The sequence below is a fragment of the Salvia hispanica genome, chromosome 4 (assembly GCF_023119035.1).
Source record: "Salvia hispanica cultivar TCC Black 2014 chromosome 4, UniMelb_Shisp_WGS_1.0, whole genome shotgun sequence".
Classification (NCBI taxonomy): Eukaryota; Viridiplantae; Streptophyta; class Magnoliopsida; order Lamiales; family Lamiaceae; genus Salvia; species Salvia hispanica.
In genome coordinates, this window is record NC_062968.1 from 5,366,565 (window position 1) to 5,383,727 (window position 17,163).

Here is a 17,163-nt window from a genome sequence, read left to right on the forward strand (position 1 = left end):
GTGTCGTGTTCGTGTCTGAGGGTAGTGGGTCGTGTTCGTATTTGGAGTTTTCTTAACGGGTCGTGTTTGCGTTTATTGTTATCGTGTCGTGTCGTTTTCGTGTCGACACGATAATGACACAACACGCACGACGATTTGCCACCCCTGAATATATAAGTAAATATTCTTGCATTTATTACTACTGCACTATTCATTTTAGCCTTTCTACTTACCATTTAATGCAAAAACAGTTTGTCAAAACATGAAGCCATCTCCTTATTTTCTCTCAAGAAAAAAATATGGCGGATGGCTGATATTTTATCAGTTAATGAAAGACAACAAAGCAAAAAAAAAAAAAATCATGTTGGGCCTTTGATGAAATAACTCTTAGATTAATAAACTAGGTCAACAGAACAAAGTAAAGATAGTGATCCAACATGCCAAATGAATTACTAGTTTCAACAAATGTTTCTGGAAAGCCCTTATTCAAAGCTCCTCACACACAAATGGCATACTCCATTATTTAAGACATCTTTCCCTCAAGATATGGGCTTGAGAATGAACATCTTGCATGCATGAGAATCCACTGTTGCTGTCAATACATCCACAAATCTCTGCTTCAATGTCTTGTGCTGCCACAGGTCTCTTGCCATCACAGTGCTGCCTGGAGGGATGCCGATGTCGTCCCAACGAGCAGTCATCTCCCTATGCTGCTGTGGCCCCCGGTTGAGCAACACCACCGCTACTCTGTACCCCGAAAGAGGCCCTGCCCATACCTATCAAACAAACAAATTTTTACGAGCTTCCAAACACGCGGCTCGTTGCTGTATGTAAACAAGAATGTACCTCTAGATCTCCCTCCATTCTGACCTTTTTCCCTTGAACACCTAGCTTATCTGCAAACAATGGAACCATCAGCATAAACTAGCCCAACAGAGGGTAGTGAACTAAGGTTAATGACTTTTATTTACCTTGATTAACGGCTATCACTTCCTTATTTGTTATAATTTCCATTGTTTCTTTCGTCACGTTTCTCACATCACAACCAACGAGAAGCGGTGCCTAGGAACGATAGAGCAAGCATGAGACATCGGTATGGATAATATGGCCACGGGAAAAAACCTATCTTCGGTTGAGAAAAAATACCTTGGAAATAGCCCATAGACTGAAATGGATTATGTACTCATCTTTGGTCATTCCTCCATTGCCAACCTCAAGCATGTCAGGATCTGTGGACAAGAAAGCCATTTTCAAACACACATAGCTATAGGTTGTGTATAATGTATGTACTAACCGTTCCAGCCACCCGGTCTGGCATATTCTGCATAGACCTCGTTCTGGTCTGCTCGAGAGATCATGCTGTAGGAGAATCAGAATATGTAAAGAACAATCTAAGAAATGCAAAATATCAGAGCATCAAACAGCATTAAAGAAACAATCATACCTATCCCAGTTATCAGCAATGTCGTTTGTGGTTCTCCAACTGTTTCCCAGGCTTGCACCCCACAAGGCCGGGTGCATATCTCCCCTAGTTCAGTGATAGGAGAATCGTAAGCTTTGCAAGGAAGCCGAACTGATGTTATAGAAGAGATATAAGAATTATACCATTCACACAGTGAGAAAAAGATGGGGCGGCCAGCGTTCATGAGAGCTCTTGTCATGACTGGATATCTAGACAAGGAGAACCAACATTCAGAAAGGAAGAAAAATACGCGAAAGATGACATATGCTATGCATGAAGTGCTTTCGTTACCTGACTGTTGGCTTTGATCCGTCGGTGTTACAGTTATCATACTTCAGATAATCTATGCCCTGCAGGAAAGAATTAAGAACTTATTTACATTTCTGTATAGACAAGATAGCTCAAAGAACTCAACGATCCACAGAAATCGCCATAACAAACAACAAAATCGTGTTTTTCACCCATGAAGCAAAGGTTTTGGCATCATGCTCCTCATGCCCAAGTGAACCAGGCATTTTCTTGCTACAAGTGAAATATCTGCAGGAAATTGCATTTGCATCATATGCACTTATATAACAACACACACACACACAAATCATTTTAAGAAAATCGAAAATACCCAGCATCAGAATATATTCCCAACTTAAGTCCCTGGCTATGGACGTAGTCGGCCAAAGCCTTAATACCAGAAGGAAATGTGGATTTCTTAGGCACTAGGCTACCCTGAAACACAATTCCGTAAGTAAACAAGAAAGCCGCAGATTAGTACTAGAAAACACTCCAAAAGTTGTGAACCTTTTCGTCTCGAGAGATTTCAGCCCAGCAATCATCTGAAGACAAAGTTTCTTAATCAGATAATTGAGCAGCAAAGAGAACGAGCAGTGAGAATACGAAACTCTGAACCTTAAAACCTACCGATGTTAACGAATTTATATCCGAGCTTTGCTAGGCCAGTCGAGACAAGAGCATCAGCTGATAGATAAACATAGAAGGTCACATTCCCTTAGTGTTAGAACAATGAAAAACAGCATGAAAGAACGATAAATCAAGAATCACATACCAGTTTCTCTAATCATTTTCTCATCGATAAAACAGCCAAAATGGTTCCAACTATTCCACCTTAAAAAGAGAAACAAATTTATAAGCTAGTGCATGCAATGCTACTGTCATAACAGTTCAACATAATGCTTAATATTGTTGCTAGCTTACCCCATAGGGGGAGTAGCGGCGAGGCCATTCGCGAGCAGATTTCGTCTATCAGCACGAACGGTAAGAGTTATGGTTAACAGAAGCAGCAAGCTTATCCACCATGCCTTAAGTGGAAGTGATGCCTTCTCCATAGCTGAATCTTCCTACTGTTGTTTAACACACACTACACACACTTACACTAACACTAACACTACTAACACTGCAAGCTGTATAGATGCTGTGCTGACTATATAACTGAAACAATGCCATATGATACAAAACTACCTTTGACAATTCCAAGAGAAATAAAATACCATTTTCAAAAATTAAACAATAATTTATTCGTCTCTATCTCTTTGAGTTAGGCCCACCTTCATCTTCATCTCTCCTTTTGGGGAAATTTGCTTTCAATAATAAAGTCAGTGTTCAAAACTTATTTATTGTGATGATATTTTCAAAATTATTTAGCATATTAGTCAATTAATACAAGGTAACTAATCAAGGAGTTGAATTATTACTTTATTTTGGTATAATTTGTTTATCAATTCAACAGTAGTAATTCACAAAGATATCAAAAGTAAAGCCATATTTTTACAATTCTTTTAAAGCTCCAAAATAAAATTTGATACACTTTTAAAAGCTAAATCTGTTGAATCACTAGATTAATTTCCTTTGCATAATAAACTACCTTTTTTTTTATAACGTAACTTTTTCATATATTTCGTATTAAAGGTTAAACTATGGGCACGAGGAAACCTCGTTTACTCTATACTTATGTAATTTTCAAAGTCGTTATATTCTTCGATCTTGACAAAAAAAACAGTGCATTGATTTTTCAAAAAAGACGAAAGAAGAAAAGTGATTTTAAAATTGTCCAATGGAAAATATTTGTCTTCATTTTGAATTATTGTTGGCAAAACATCTTTGATTGTTTGTGTCCCCATTTATTTGTATGGTCCATTTCACTTTAAACTAAGACTAACATCGCAAATTATTTGCCTTTTCTTTTGTCCACTCTATATATTCCATCACCGGCATTATATGGCTCTAGGAATCATTATCCAAACAATTTTATTTTTGAGTATTAATTTCCCATATAAATTACATACTAGTATCTTTCTTTATGTTATTGTTGAGAAGTTTATTGTCCAACACACATCACACATGCATTATTTTTAGATATTTTGTCATATCATTATTTTGAACAAACTTTCGTCATCAAGCTGGTATAATAATATATCATGTTGACTACCCAATAAAAGAAAAGTAGGGATCTCTCCAGAATATGATATGTTGTTATCCTATCTTTATTATTTTATTATTATCTGGTAATGTTGTATGTGTCATACTATTATTTTTTAACGTTTTCTAACAGTTTGATAGTATAGCTTGTAGCTCTCTGTTAGAATGAATATTTTTGTCCTGTTAGAATGAATATTTTTGTCAAATCAAAATCACTAATATTTGAAGGACATGAAAAACGACGGTATCAAATACAAATAATTATAAAATGTTGTTTGTGAAGGAAAGTAAGTTTGGAAGTTATTTGTTGATTTTACCAAGCGAAGCAAGGTTAAGACAGTTGGGCTTTCTTTGTGGGCCGGGCCCATCATCTCTGGATCAATGGGTCATGGTTTCGGCTGTTGGTGGGGTTATTTTTCAATTTTATAAACAAATGAGTATAAAATTTGAAGAGTATTATATTTCCAGATGACACATGGAATTATAATTTGGGTGCCTTTTCTTTTCTTAATAAAATTAAATAAGATTGTGATCATCGACAATTTCTGAAGGAAGATTCTTCGAAAGTGCCTCAATAGAAATATTTTCGTTTAAATAATTATGAGTACTTCATTCCACTATATTTGATTGATTTCTCTTCTATATTATTTCTTCTTATTTTATTATGTCTTTAACTCTTACTGTTTATTATTATTTTTCAAAAATAATAGATATAATAGGACGAAATGAGTAATATTACATCGTTTCTAACATACAAAATATGAAAATAATATATCCAAACCTAAGCTATTAAATTCAGTTTGCGTTGTCCTTAACAAACGAATAGATAGAAACATCAATCTGAATGAGCCTCACCGGCGGCCAATGTTCAACTCTATAAAAATGTAATGCACATATTGAATAAACTATTCAAGAAAATCAAGAAACACGACCAAAGTAGATCAATTAATTAGTCATGAGCAATACTGCATTAGAAAATTAAATGAGTGAACTAAAAAAAAAAGAGTTGATGAGCCTTGAATGGGGTTTGTACATTTTTTGTACTCTCTTTAAAATAAAAATCATTAGAAATTCAAGTTCTGGATAAAGACATAATCATATTGGAGATAGTTTTCATTATTTTTTATTTTTTATCCTTTTATTAAGAATTATTTTAGTACATTAATATTATTTATTTCTATCTCATCTCACAGCTTTATTTATGATTCTTATCTCTTTTTCATTTTTTTAAAAATCGTATCTCTCATCATTTTTATTACATCCATTTTTTCATTTTGATTTATTTTGTCTTATTTTACAAAATTTTATATACTTATTATATGTAGATAAAAATGTATTAATGATAAGACAAAAGAAATCCAAATAAAATAATGGATATTGTCTATATATGAAACTTTTTTGTAACTTACTAGTAAAATTTAGTACTTAAAGGAAGTAATACCACAAATCCATACGAAAGGACAAGTTGATATAAAACTCGTTTCTAAATCAGCTATATACAATCTCAATTCTCATATATCCGATCAACGAGATGACTACATTATCTAAATCTTAGAAGCTTTCAAGAAAAATTAGTTAAAGGTACTCACTCGATCTTTATATTATAATAAAGACCTTTGCATAATTGGTATTGCAAAGAAGCCAACGGCCTAATTTGTAAAATTGAGGGAACAAGTCACATCTTAGAGCATCCACAGTGTAATGGGCGAAAAGCCCAGAGAGGCATGGGCGCTACTTGCCACCCGAGCTGCTGTACCATACACCTAGGTGGGGGTGGTTTCGGAGGTGGATAATTAGTTTTTTTAATTTAAATTCAAAACAATTAATACAAGTATAATTCATATAATTCTTTAATGATCTCTCACAAAATTCATCTTACTAGAAAAATGGATCCGATCGGACGAAATGCACCAATGTTTTACAGCATTGACGAATTTCATAAATTTTTATTTTATTAGAATTTGTATTGTTTTTGTTTTAATGAATTAATTCCATGTTCGATGTTGTTCCTTCAAAATTTGGCAACTAATACGATGAATAATGTAAATTAATGTGAGAGGCGTGGGGACAGGCATGAAAATAGAGCATTTCATTGTGAAAGTTGTGGTATGGCATAGAAAAAGATGAGAATATAGACGTGGCAAGGGGTAGAGGTGTGATACGAGCATATCTACATCGTATAGACGTAACAATTGGTGCTCTCAATGAAAGCACTAGTTGATACGAGGTGAACTCGTATCGGGGAATAAGGTGGTTCTGCCACCGAGATGAAGTAAATAGTCGCGGAGGATTGCTCTGTCGATATTCACACGCCAACGGTTTGGCGGTAGAAGAAACTTGCGGAAAATAAAGAAGAAAAGATAAAAGAACGATAAAAGATAAATTGATTTGATAATTCTTGAATTGAAATAGAAGAATACAATATCTCCTATTTATAAGACTACTCTAACTTAGGGAACAAGAAAATAAAGATATCAATAATATAGGAAAAGTGGGAAATCAATAACTAACTAGATAATAGATATGAGGATAATCTTAGAGAATATGCTCGTATCAAGGTGTGGTAGGAGGCCACCCATAACACCACCACTATTTGGCGTTAGCCATAGCAAGGGAGAGTGTCACTGGCTCTTCAGTCGAAAACGCCGCAACTCTTGCCGGTGTTGCACGCGAATTTCTTGGCCAATTAGAGCCCGGGTGCGACACACGCTAGGCGTGCAACAAGTTGAGATTTTGCCCAATTTTCAGTTTCTTTTATTTCAAATTCAATGTATATACAGTATTTATTTATAATGTTATAGTATTTTTTAAATAGTAGTAGGAATATACTTATAATTTAAAATTATAAATTTTTGTTTGATTTGAATACAACTTGACATCCGTATGAGAGTATATGATGTGTAGAGTCCCTCATTATAAAGTTTATAAACCTCATTTATACACCAAATTAAACCATATTCAAATGATCCCTAGGAAAATTATTTGCAACTTCAGATTTTTCATACCATAATTTTTCTAACCACCAGGCTTCTAGCGAAAAAAAAAAAAAAAAAAAAAAAAAAAAACCCTTGCTACCTCACTCATATAGCTAATTTCACTCGAAATGTGCGTTTAAACTTCTGCATTTTTTTTTATCTATTTCGTTTGTCTCATAAAAAATTGTTGATTCAAAAGAACAAAAATTGTCAAACTACAAAAATTGAAATAACAAGTTTGGTACGTTCCTTCTTCTAGTTCACCTAACATAACTATAAGAGCAGAAGAAAAAAACTTTTTCTTTTTCTTTTTTGATTTGGATCCATATACACACATGCTAGGGGCTAGCCATCTTCTTCAATCAATCCGCTGGACCTCCTGCATTCACATCCAAATTTAGCATTATTTTTCAACTCAAAAACTAGGAGCAGAAGAATGAGGTTTTACATAAGACTTGTTTTTTTTTATAAGAGAGTTAAAGAATTTTTACAACTTTTTAGTTTATGTAATGCATGCACATACTACTCCATCATCCACCAATAAATTTTTCATTTTGTCATTTTCATCTGTTCACCAATAAACTTTTCATCTACTTTTGACTACTTTTGGTAATGAATCTCACATTCTACTAACTTTATTTCACTCACATTTTATTATAAAACTAATGTATATAAAAGTAGGACTCACCTTCCAGTAACCTTTTCAACCAACTTTCTACTACATTTCTTAAAACTCATGCCGAGTAAAAACTCCCCATGTATTGGTAGACGGAGTGAGTATTAAATTCATTAAAAACGCAATGCATTCTATAGTACTAGTACCTTCATCTCCCAATATGTGTCGCATTTTGACACGACACGAGTTTTAAAAAATGTAATGAACAGTGGTTCGAAAAAGTTAGTGGAATATAGATCTTACTTTTAAGTATTAATATTATTAAATATGAATAATTGAATTGATAGACTGTGAGGTCTACTATAAAAAAAAATTAGCAAAAATAAAATAGAATAATTAATCAGGGAAGGACTAAAATGAAAAGGTGAGTCTCAACGAGGGAGTATGAGAAGTATAAAAAAATTTGCTACAAGCCCTTAAACAATAACATCATGCACCATAAAATATGTAAAAATAACAATTTCATAATTCCTAATCTCTACAAATTAGGGGAGACACATGCATGTAGCATTTTGATGTAATAAAATAGGAGATAAAATATGAGTATATAAATATCTGACCAAAAATATATAGAAAGCAAAAGTACCTGTAAAACGATGAATAGATTATTCAGTGAAAACTCCCCTCTCCAAAAGGCTGTGTTTGTTTTCCGAGATGATCCATCCCACTTTGTTGCTGTTCTCTCACACTTCTCACAATCTCTCCAACTCCAAGAAAATCCCTTGTCAGCCTCCCCGCTTGCTCCAAGCTGCTCAATCCATTGCTGTTCCCTCCATGGAACCCTCTGTACTCTGCCTGCTCGAACATGGACGCCGCCCCCGGGCCCACTCCTGCTGCCGCGATGGAGTTCATCAACTCCTGCATATGGTTTCCTCCTCCATTGTAGATGCTTCCATCCCCGAAGCTGTGGTGGTCGGGTGACTTCCCGAAGCTCTTCAGCAGCGACGAAGACGCGCCGCCGTTGTTGCTGGTGTTGGAGCCCATCTGGGCCGCCTTCTGGAGGAGCGCCGTCGCCGACATCTGAGCTCCTCCGCTGGGGCTTTGCATACCGTGCGAGGTGCTGTACAGCGATGGGATCGCAATGCTCATGAGGTTACCTGCTCAGTCACGAGATTTAGGAAATTGATGTTTGGAAAAACTAAACTGGAGAAGTGAAAAACAATAAAATACGAGAGAGTAATTGCGTTATATACTCCCCCTGTCCCTTCAATTTTGTCACATTTTGACCGGGCACGAGCACGAGCACGCGTTTTAAGAAATGTAATGGAAAGTGAGTTAAAAAAGTTAATGGAATATGAGTTCTACTTCAAAATACTGGTATTAGTTTTATAATAAAATGAGAATGACTGAGTGAGAATGAGTTAGTGGAATGTAGGGTCCACTGCCAAAAATAGTAAAAGGTGAAATGTGATAAATTTTATGGGACAGGCAGAAATGGAATATGTGACAAATTTTCAGGAACGGAGTTAGCACTAGTCTGCTTAAAAAAGGAAATGATTCAATTTAGATGGGACGTCCAAAAAAGAGTACTGAGTTTTCATCATATAGGGTTTTAACCCTTGTTTATACCTGATGAGAAGAGGGTGGAGTCTTCTCCGGCTGTGGAGTGGTGGAGGCCACCTTCCATGGTGGAGGTGGCGTTGTTGTTGGTGTTCCCGGGGAAGAAGCTGAGGTTGAAGAGGCCGGTGGAGGAGGTGGGGGAGGTGTTGTTCATGTGGAGTTGGGGAAGGTGCATGAGGCCTTGCAGTGATGATTTGTTGGGAAACATGGAATTATGGGAAGGTTGATTTTGATGATCGTGGTCGTGATTCGGGTGGACGAATGAGGGCCGGGGCGAAGGGCTGAAGCCTCCCGGGCTGACTAGGGTTTCGTATCGGGGGCTGGGCCTGCCCAATCTAAGTATGTCATGACTTGATAGGGCTCCTTGGTTCATCTTATCTTGTTGGGAGAGCCCTAAGAGGTGGCTCCCGATGCTGGGCGGGTTCAGGTTCCGTGCACTCTCCTGAGCCAGCGCGTCGCAGAAGGCTCGGTGAGTGATGAAACTGTCGCGCCTGCAACATGTATATGAATAAGTTATGGTTTATTACTTCTCAGTATCAATTGTGTTATAAGACCAAGTGGTATTTGTATAGAGTATAGTAATGAATGTTGTGATATTTTATAGGAGTATAAAATTGCAATACATGTAGAAATTGGAAGAGAATTAGGTGGTCATGGAAATGGGGTTAGCCAAAAACAATAAAAATATGGACTATTTTGTTGTGTAATCGTGAGCAAAGGAATCTTACCGAATAGAAATAATAATAGTTGGTAGATATATTTGAAGGAGGGAATGCATAAGGTGATTTGGAGAAAAAAGACAAGGGCATATGTATAGATAATTGAAAATGTTAGGTGGAAGAATTCATCATTGCATCAAATCACAAAAATGAACACTTTTGCAAACACTTGATCAACTGCATTCATCAAGAACAGTGCCCTCTAATATGGCAAAAACCCTCTTTCACATGTCAACTAAAACAATGAACCTATATTTATGTAAGAGCTAGATATAAATAAAGAAATCACATAGCTTACCACCATGAATAAGAAAATTAATTGGTAAAGTTTTGAAATGAAAACAGTCCCCCAACAAGGAGAACATGGATTGGCAGTGTTGTTCAAATAATTGAGAAGTGATAGGTGGGAATGGATATTGGACACTCAAAAAAACATTATCATGAAAATGGATACCTGCAACAAGTACAGAGGTAATCACATCTATCCAACCCACAAGAGAACAAACCTGGTATCTTAAAAACATTTTCAAGGCTACCACGTGAACTCCAAGTGGTAAAATTACCAAATCATCTTGGGTAAATTAAATTCTCTCCGTGTTAAGAAATCGGGTCACTCAAGTTAGAATCAACAATTTATCGATGTGGGACAAGAAAGAGTTTCATTAACACTAGCAAAGTGTGGGCCGGAATAATCATCTGAATTCCACACTTGCAACAAAGAAACTCATTACTGACTTGGGCTCACCCCGTCATTACTTAAAAGGGCCTTATAAGGGGCATTTATAGAGGAGGTCAAGATCACCAATTTGTCGGATAAGGAGGGGTTTCAGTAATAGTTTTAGGACGGATGTTCCAAAGATAGAGAGAGAAAGAGGTGAGAGGGTTTTGAAACCAAAAAAAAAAACCTCTTAGGTCATGGCGTTTTCCAGAGAGAATTCACGTGGAGCCATTTTTTCGACAGGCAAAGCTCCAAAGAACAAAACGAAATACTAGAGAAAAACAAAACAAAATTCCAAAACTAATAAAAAAAGGAATCCGAGTGCTTGTATCTCTGTGTTTATGTTCAAGAGAGAGAGAGAAAAAAAAGAGAAGCATTTTTAGTAACTGTGCATCCAAAAAAAAAAAAAATCTAAGAACTAAATCTGAAATAAATGCAAAAAATAAAATAGAAAAGGAACCTTGAGAAAAGGGTGCCGCAGTCGCATCGATACTCTCTTGTGCCGCAGGTTTTCGAATGAGCTTTCCAGTCGGAATTCACAGCGTATTTCTTCGAGCATTTCTCGCACTTGTACTTCTTCTCGCCGTGCTTTCTAGAGTAGTGCTTTTTGATTCCGGTGAGGTCCCCGAGCGCGCGGGACGGGTCGTGGTGCACGCAGCTCGGCTCGGGGCAGAGATACACCTTCCGCTTCACCTCCTTTGTGCTCTTCTGCCGCAGCTTCCACGGCAGATTGTGGCCGCGGCGATGCAGCTGCAGATTCTGCTCCCTCTGGAAGCCCTTGTTGCACACCTCGCACACGAACCGGTTCGTCGCCATCAGCGTCTTCGGCGACAGCGCAATTACTTCCGCATCCGGATCTGTCGCGTGTTATAAATAAAATTAATTTCATTTTTTTTTAATTCATGCAGATTTAGGAAAGGGGGTTTTGATACTTGCTTGGATTTCCAGCCTGGTTCCGCCTTCTCTTGTTTGTCGGCGGCGGCGCGGAAGGAGGAGGAATCTGCTGCTGCTGCTCGTTTTCGTCTCTTAACGAAAGGAAAGCTGATGAAGAAGAAGAAGCTGCCATGCTTTCGATATTCAGGGTTTGATTTGTTTCGAATCCGAGATTTATCGGAGATGAATTGAAGAGATAATAGCTACTAAAATCGAGAAATCAAAAGAGATGTGAGAGTGTTGTGAAATGGAATTTCCCCTAATTTTCTCATTCCCTTGCTTTCAGTGAAAATATGAGGATTTCGAAAAAGATGCTACTCAGAGTCTTCTATCATATCCACACCATTTTCATTCTCTCTCTCTCCTAAGGCAGCTGTGAAATGGAAAAAGAATTGAATTCAAAATAAAATAATTAATAATCATAATAATTATAAATATAATATGCATGCAGAATTTAGAATTATATACACATGTACAAAAACATCTAAATACATGTATATGTACACATACATTATACATAGAGAGAGAAGGTGAGCCCACGTCCCATATAGTGTGTGTGTATCACTTGAAGACAAACATATATACCTTCGTCAGCTCGTCTTTGGCAGTCATAGTAAAAAAGATTTATAAATAAATAAATAAAACGCGCAGTTAGTCAAGGTTGTCCATATCCAGATAAAATTCGTCCAAACACTATAAATTTTCTTGCAACATTTTTAACAGTAAACATTGAGCCCTGTTGGCTAAAGATGAGGCAGCTTCTGTTTATTTGTTTTTTTTTTTAATTTTCTTTTAACTGCAAATATATACATGTATTTGTGTATATATTGTAGATGGGGTGGTCACATCAGGGAATGAAAGATGTAAATTGTATATATCCACTTGATTATTACAAGTAAACATCATCCCCTTAAATCAATTGCATCGATCCCCTAATAATTCATGTACAATATACTTTATTGTGTACTATAAATGATATTTAGCTAATGTGTACATAAATATATTGATAATAAAATAACTATACCTAATGTTGCAGACTGAAGGAATATTTTATTTGTGCATTTCGTCGGAGGAATTCTAAAGAAATTAAGTTTGCTTATAATATAAATGGCGAGTCATTATATATACATGAGTGGTTGAGATATGATAAAGTGATGTGTCCTTTTTTTTCTTATGTTATCCAATATTTTATTATAAATATTATTTTGTTATAAGGCTAGACGCCATACATCATAATATAACTATCATCCCAAGAACAGAATCATTTGCCCCTGCCAAACTAAAGATTAATTATAGTATATCCTATATATTAAGATTTCAAACAGGACAGGATTTGAAAATTTCCATCCAAAGTAGTTAATTGATTTATAGATCCATATTTCATTCTCTTTTGATTGGAATTTATGAAAACTCTTAAGTGAGCAAACGTCAAATAAAATTCATTGCACCTTACTTGAATAGAAAAGCAGAAGACAAAAGTAAAATGTTGGTGTATTAAAGTGGTGATATATAGTTGGTAGAGAAAGAAATAAAAGGTTGGATCGGTTACGGCTAGTTTTGTCGGAAAGAGCAACCAACTTTTAAAGAGAGGTGCATTTAGTGGCAAGAAACATGACATCGTCCCTTAAAGACTTCCTTTTTCATCTTATACTAAGAAATCGACCATCTCCATTTTCAACTCTTCAACTAATTCATAATCTCTACACTAGACTAGACGTACACAATACATATGCGTCATGTGTGTGACAAGATATTTTCATATACAAGAAAATTTATATTATGTACTAATCTAATTACTATTGTTTAAATTATATATATGGACATGGGAATTTTAATTTAATTAATATATTAATAACACTAATAATGATATTGGTAATAAGTCTCGAATGGTATTTAATTGTATAAGAAGATAAATTTCATATACTTCTAAATGTATTACTTAGTAATGAGTATTAAGTGTGATAATAAAGTCAATTAAGAAACTATCATTCATTTGAGTAATTAAAAGAAACTACTTACGCATTATTTAATGAAACCAATTAATTAAGAACTATAGCTGCATTCAACTTATTAAAATTGTGTGTTGGGTCACTAAAATTTTATTCTGTTTCTTAAAATTTGCATAATATTATAATTGAGTATAATTATGGATATTCAATCAAGTAAAAGTAATATACTAGTTTATATAAGCAAGGACTATAAATATTAGTTCAGTTAAATTAATCTTTTGGAGACTGGAGAGAAAACCTAAGACGTTGGAGCAATTCAAATTCTCTATTGCTTTATACTATGACGTCTTATATTTCATTGATATAAAATTGACGTATCTATTTGTAATTTTAATTCGAATACTATTCCTTGAAATATATGTGGGATTTCATAAATAATTTCTACGTCTGTACAACAAAATTCACTAGGAGAATGAAAGTAAATTTACATTTCAAGAAAATAATCATTACACATATTTGTCTCCAAAGCAAATCGCATAATTCAAATTTACATATAATTATGTGGAAAAAAAAATGTGCAGTCAATTAATTCCTTTATGTATAGCTGGATTATGTTAATTATAATTACTTATAACATTTTAGCATCTTGTAGATCTGATAAGAACTAGGTTAGCTTCCATTTATCATTGTTATCAATAAAATACATGGACCGGAAAAATGTATTATTCATATACAAAAGTTGATTTTGTTTCTTTATCTACTCCAAATTAAATACACAATCAACTACTATTTCTTTTTAGAAAATTCACTAATTGCAATACCATTTGTATGAATTGTTATTCACAACTTCTTAATCAAAAAAAAAAAAAGAAAAAAAGATAGATGATAAAACACATCTTTAGATCAATTTCACTATAAATTAAATTCCAGTTACTGAGATATGTGACAATTGAAATAAGCCTAATTTATGTTCTTTTGTATTTTGAAAGTCGGGTTTTTCATATTCCCACAAACCCTAATTTATGTTTTTTAGCATTGTTTGTAAAGCCAATTTTATATAAATCTTGAAACAGATTAAATTTGTTATAGACCGAATTCAAACTCTTGGCATGGATAACAACAATGAAGTTGAATTTGCTGATTGGTAGAATTAATATCCAGGTAAGATTGAACTCGAAAAAATGGCCAACGCAATACATTATTGTCACATTGAATGGCCAACGTAATACTTTACTGTCACATTTATTTGAGTTTGCACTTTGCAACATATCTCAATGAGGAAATCAAATAAAAACGAAAAAGACCATACTTTTTGTAATTGAAAGACTTTTTTTCTCTTTTATTTTATGGTAGGTAGTTTCTAATTAAGGACAATTAATTTATAGTATGTAACAAAATGAAAGGTTTGAAGTTTTATATTGCAAATATATTATTACAGAAAGCATGGGAATATCTCATCAAAGGGACATTCTTTACCATGAAAAAAAATTGGGCAATTAATTGTTTATGTAATAAATTAAAACTGACAGACTTTCTCTCACCTAAGAAATACAATTCTACATGATTCCCTCTATTAAAATTATTTTTCACAAAACATATATATCTAGAGGTAATTTTATGAGAATTTTAACAATATCCTAATTATATACGTTTCAATGTTTAGTGTTATAATGATATATGTTTCACAATGTGATAATATAGAGTACTATGCTAATGTAAGAAAAGCTTTAAATTATAAAAATAACTACTTAGTAAACATACTTAATTAATTAGTATTTTTATCCAATTAATTAAATTTCATTACGTCAATTTTCTTGAGCATTGTACGTCTTGACTCGAAAATCATGAAATGAAAATAAAATAATAAAAAATAAAATAAAACAATCATTCGTATCCAACTATTATAATATTAAATCATTTAAAAAAATGAAATTATAAAACAACCATATGTATATATACACTTAATTTCATAGTTCTATCTTCAAACTAACTTGATAATCATTAAATCGATTTTTTTTAATCAACATCTTGACTCAAAATCATGAAACAAAAATAAGTTTAATATATAAAAATTAAAATAAAATAATGATAATGATAATCATTCACGTCCAACTATTTTATTATTCAATAATTTTAAAATTTTAAATGATAAAAATGACTATATATAGTACTCATCTCTATCTCACAATAGGAGTCCTATTTAGTTATGGTACGAGTTTTAAGAAATATAAAGAAAAGTGGGTTGAATAAGTTAGTAGAATATGAGTCTCACTTATATATTATTAGTTTTATAGTAATAAAATGTGAGTGAAATAAGTTGGTGGAACGTGAAGCCTACTTCCCATTTATGGTAAAAGTGAAATAGGACTCTTATTGTGGGACATATAGAGTACTTAGTTTCATAGTACTCTCATCTAACTAATTAATGGCCATTAAGTCAATTTTCTTGTATACTCTACATCTTGACTAAAGAATTATGAAATAGAAAAATACTACGAGAATAGTCTTTCACATTCAACTATATTTTAAATAATTCTAATAATTGTAAATTATGAAAACGACTACAAGTATATATAGCTTGTTTTAGTAAAGTTATCCAACTAAACGATCACTACGTCGATTTCTTTGCGTACTTTACATCTCGATTCAAAAATCATGAAATAGAGATAAATTTGATATGTAATAGTAACAAATTAAATAAATTAAAACGATAAAATCATTCTCATCTAGTGATTCTTAAAATTGTAAATTAAAAAATAAACCACGGTATATATACTTAATTTCTTAGTACTATCATGATATTATCCAACCAATTAATGATCATTAAGTTGATTTGCTTGTCTACTATACATCTTGACTAAAGAAACATGAAACAAAATTAATGTTCATTAAGTCGAATTAAATCTGTGACTATCAAGACAACCCTGATTTACATATATGTTCTTTTTGTATTTTGAAACTCAGGTTTTTTCGTATTCCCACAAACCCTAATTTATGTTTTTTTGTCATTTTTTGCAAAGCCAATTTTATATAAATCTTGAAACAAATTTGTTAAAGACCGAATTCAAACTCTTGCAATAGATTACAGAAATGAAGTTTAATTTGCTGATTGGTAGAATTAATATCCAGGTAAGTTTGAGCTCGAAAGGATGGCCAGTGTAATACATTACTGTCATATTGAATGGCCAACGTAATGTTGTACTTAACATTTATTTGAGTTTGCGATATTATATTTCAGTGAGGAAATGAAAAGAAAAAGACACCATATATTTTGTAACTGGAAGACTTTTTTTCCTCTTTTATTTTGTGCTATAAGGTATTTAGTTTCTATTAGGGACAATTGATTTATAGTATGTAACAAACACCATTTATGCAAATATAAGATATTGCAGTAATAAATTAAAATTGACTATTAATTTTTATCTCGGTAAGAAATTTCTCAAAGTTTTGAATTTTACATGATTCTTTCGATTAAAATTATGATTTATTAAACATATATTAAACTAATGGTAAATTTATACGAATTCCAGCTATATATATCCTAATTGCATACGTGTTTCTATGTTGAGTGTTACTATAAGTATGTTTCACACTGTGATGATATATAGATACTAACTACGCTAATATATACTGTATAAGAAATCCATTGATATTTTTATGCTTATGCAATATCAACCCTAGCCTTGTAATGATACAAGACATGTAATATATGATGCATATGTCTTTGACTGATATTGATAAAACTATTGTCACCACAATTTG

The 17,163-nt window shown here is 33.4% G+C and overlaps 2 protein-coding genes across 4 annotated transcripts; both read right to left on the reverse strand.

The window, feature by feature from the left end:
• Positions 1 to 350: 350 nt before the first annotated feature.
• Positions 351 to 2,915, reverse strand: LOC125220176 (alpha-galactosidase 1-like). Of its 2 annotated transcripts, none has more exons than XM_048122320.1 (14): positions 2,651 to 2,915; positions 2,502 to 2,560; positions 2,357 to 2,413; positions 2,237 to 2,271; positions 2,061 to 2,164; positions 1,879 to 1,978; positions 1,733 to 1,791; positions 1,585 to 1,650; positions 1,424 to 1,507; positions 1,274 to 1,338; positions 1,126 to 1,208; positions 951 to 1,041; positions 826 to 875; positions 351 to 755 (listed from the first exon to the last, which is right to left on the reverse strand). In XM_048122320.1, the coding sequence occupies exons 1-14, from the start codon at positions 2,779 to 2,781 to the stop codon at positions 519 to 521; spliced, it is 1,221 nt and encodes a 406-aa protein (XP_047978277.1). In that variant the 5' UTR covers positions 2,782 to 2,915; the 3' UTR covers positions 351 to 518. The 2 variants fall into 2 exon arrangements, with proteins under 2 accessions (XP_047978277.1, XP_047978278.1); XM_048122321.1 differs by having other exon boundaries at positions 1,903 to 1,978; positions 2,651 to 2,912.
• A 4,066-nt stretch (positions 2,916 to 6,981) lies between these two features.
• Positions 6,982 to 11,585, reverse strand: LOC125223318 (protein indeterminate-domain 5, chloroplastic-like). Of its 2 annotated transcripts, none has more exons than XM_048126407.1 (5): positions 11,456 to 11,585; positions 10,980 to 11,376; positions 9,092 to 9,573; positions 8,109 to 8,619; positions 6,982 to 7,225 (listed from the first exon to the last, which is right to left on the reverse strand). In XM_048126407.1, the coding sequence occupies exons 1-4, from the start codon at positions 11,583 to 11,585 to the stop codon at positions 8,132 to 8,134; spliced, it is 1,497 nt and encodes a 498-aa protein (XP_047982364.1). In that variant the 3' UTR covers positions 6,982 to 7,225; positions 8,109 to 8,131. The 2 variants fall into 2 exon arrangements, with proteins under 2 accessions (XP_047982364.1, XP_047982365.1); XM_048126408.1 differs by having other exon boundaries at positions 11,452 to 11,561.
• Positions 11,586 to 17,163: the final 5,578 nt, after the last annotated feature.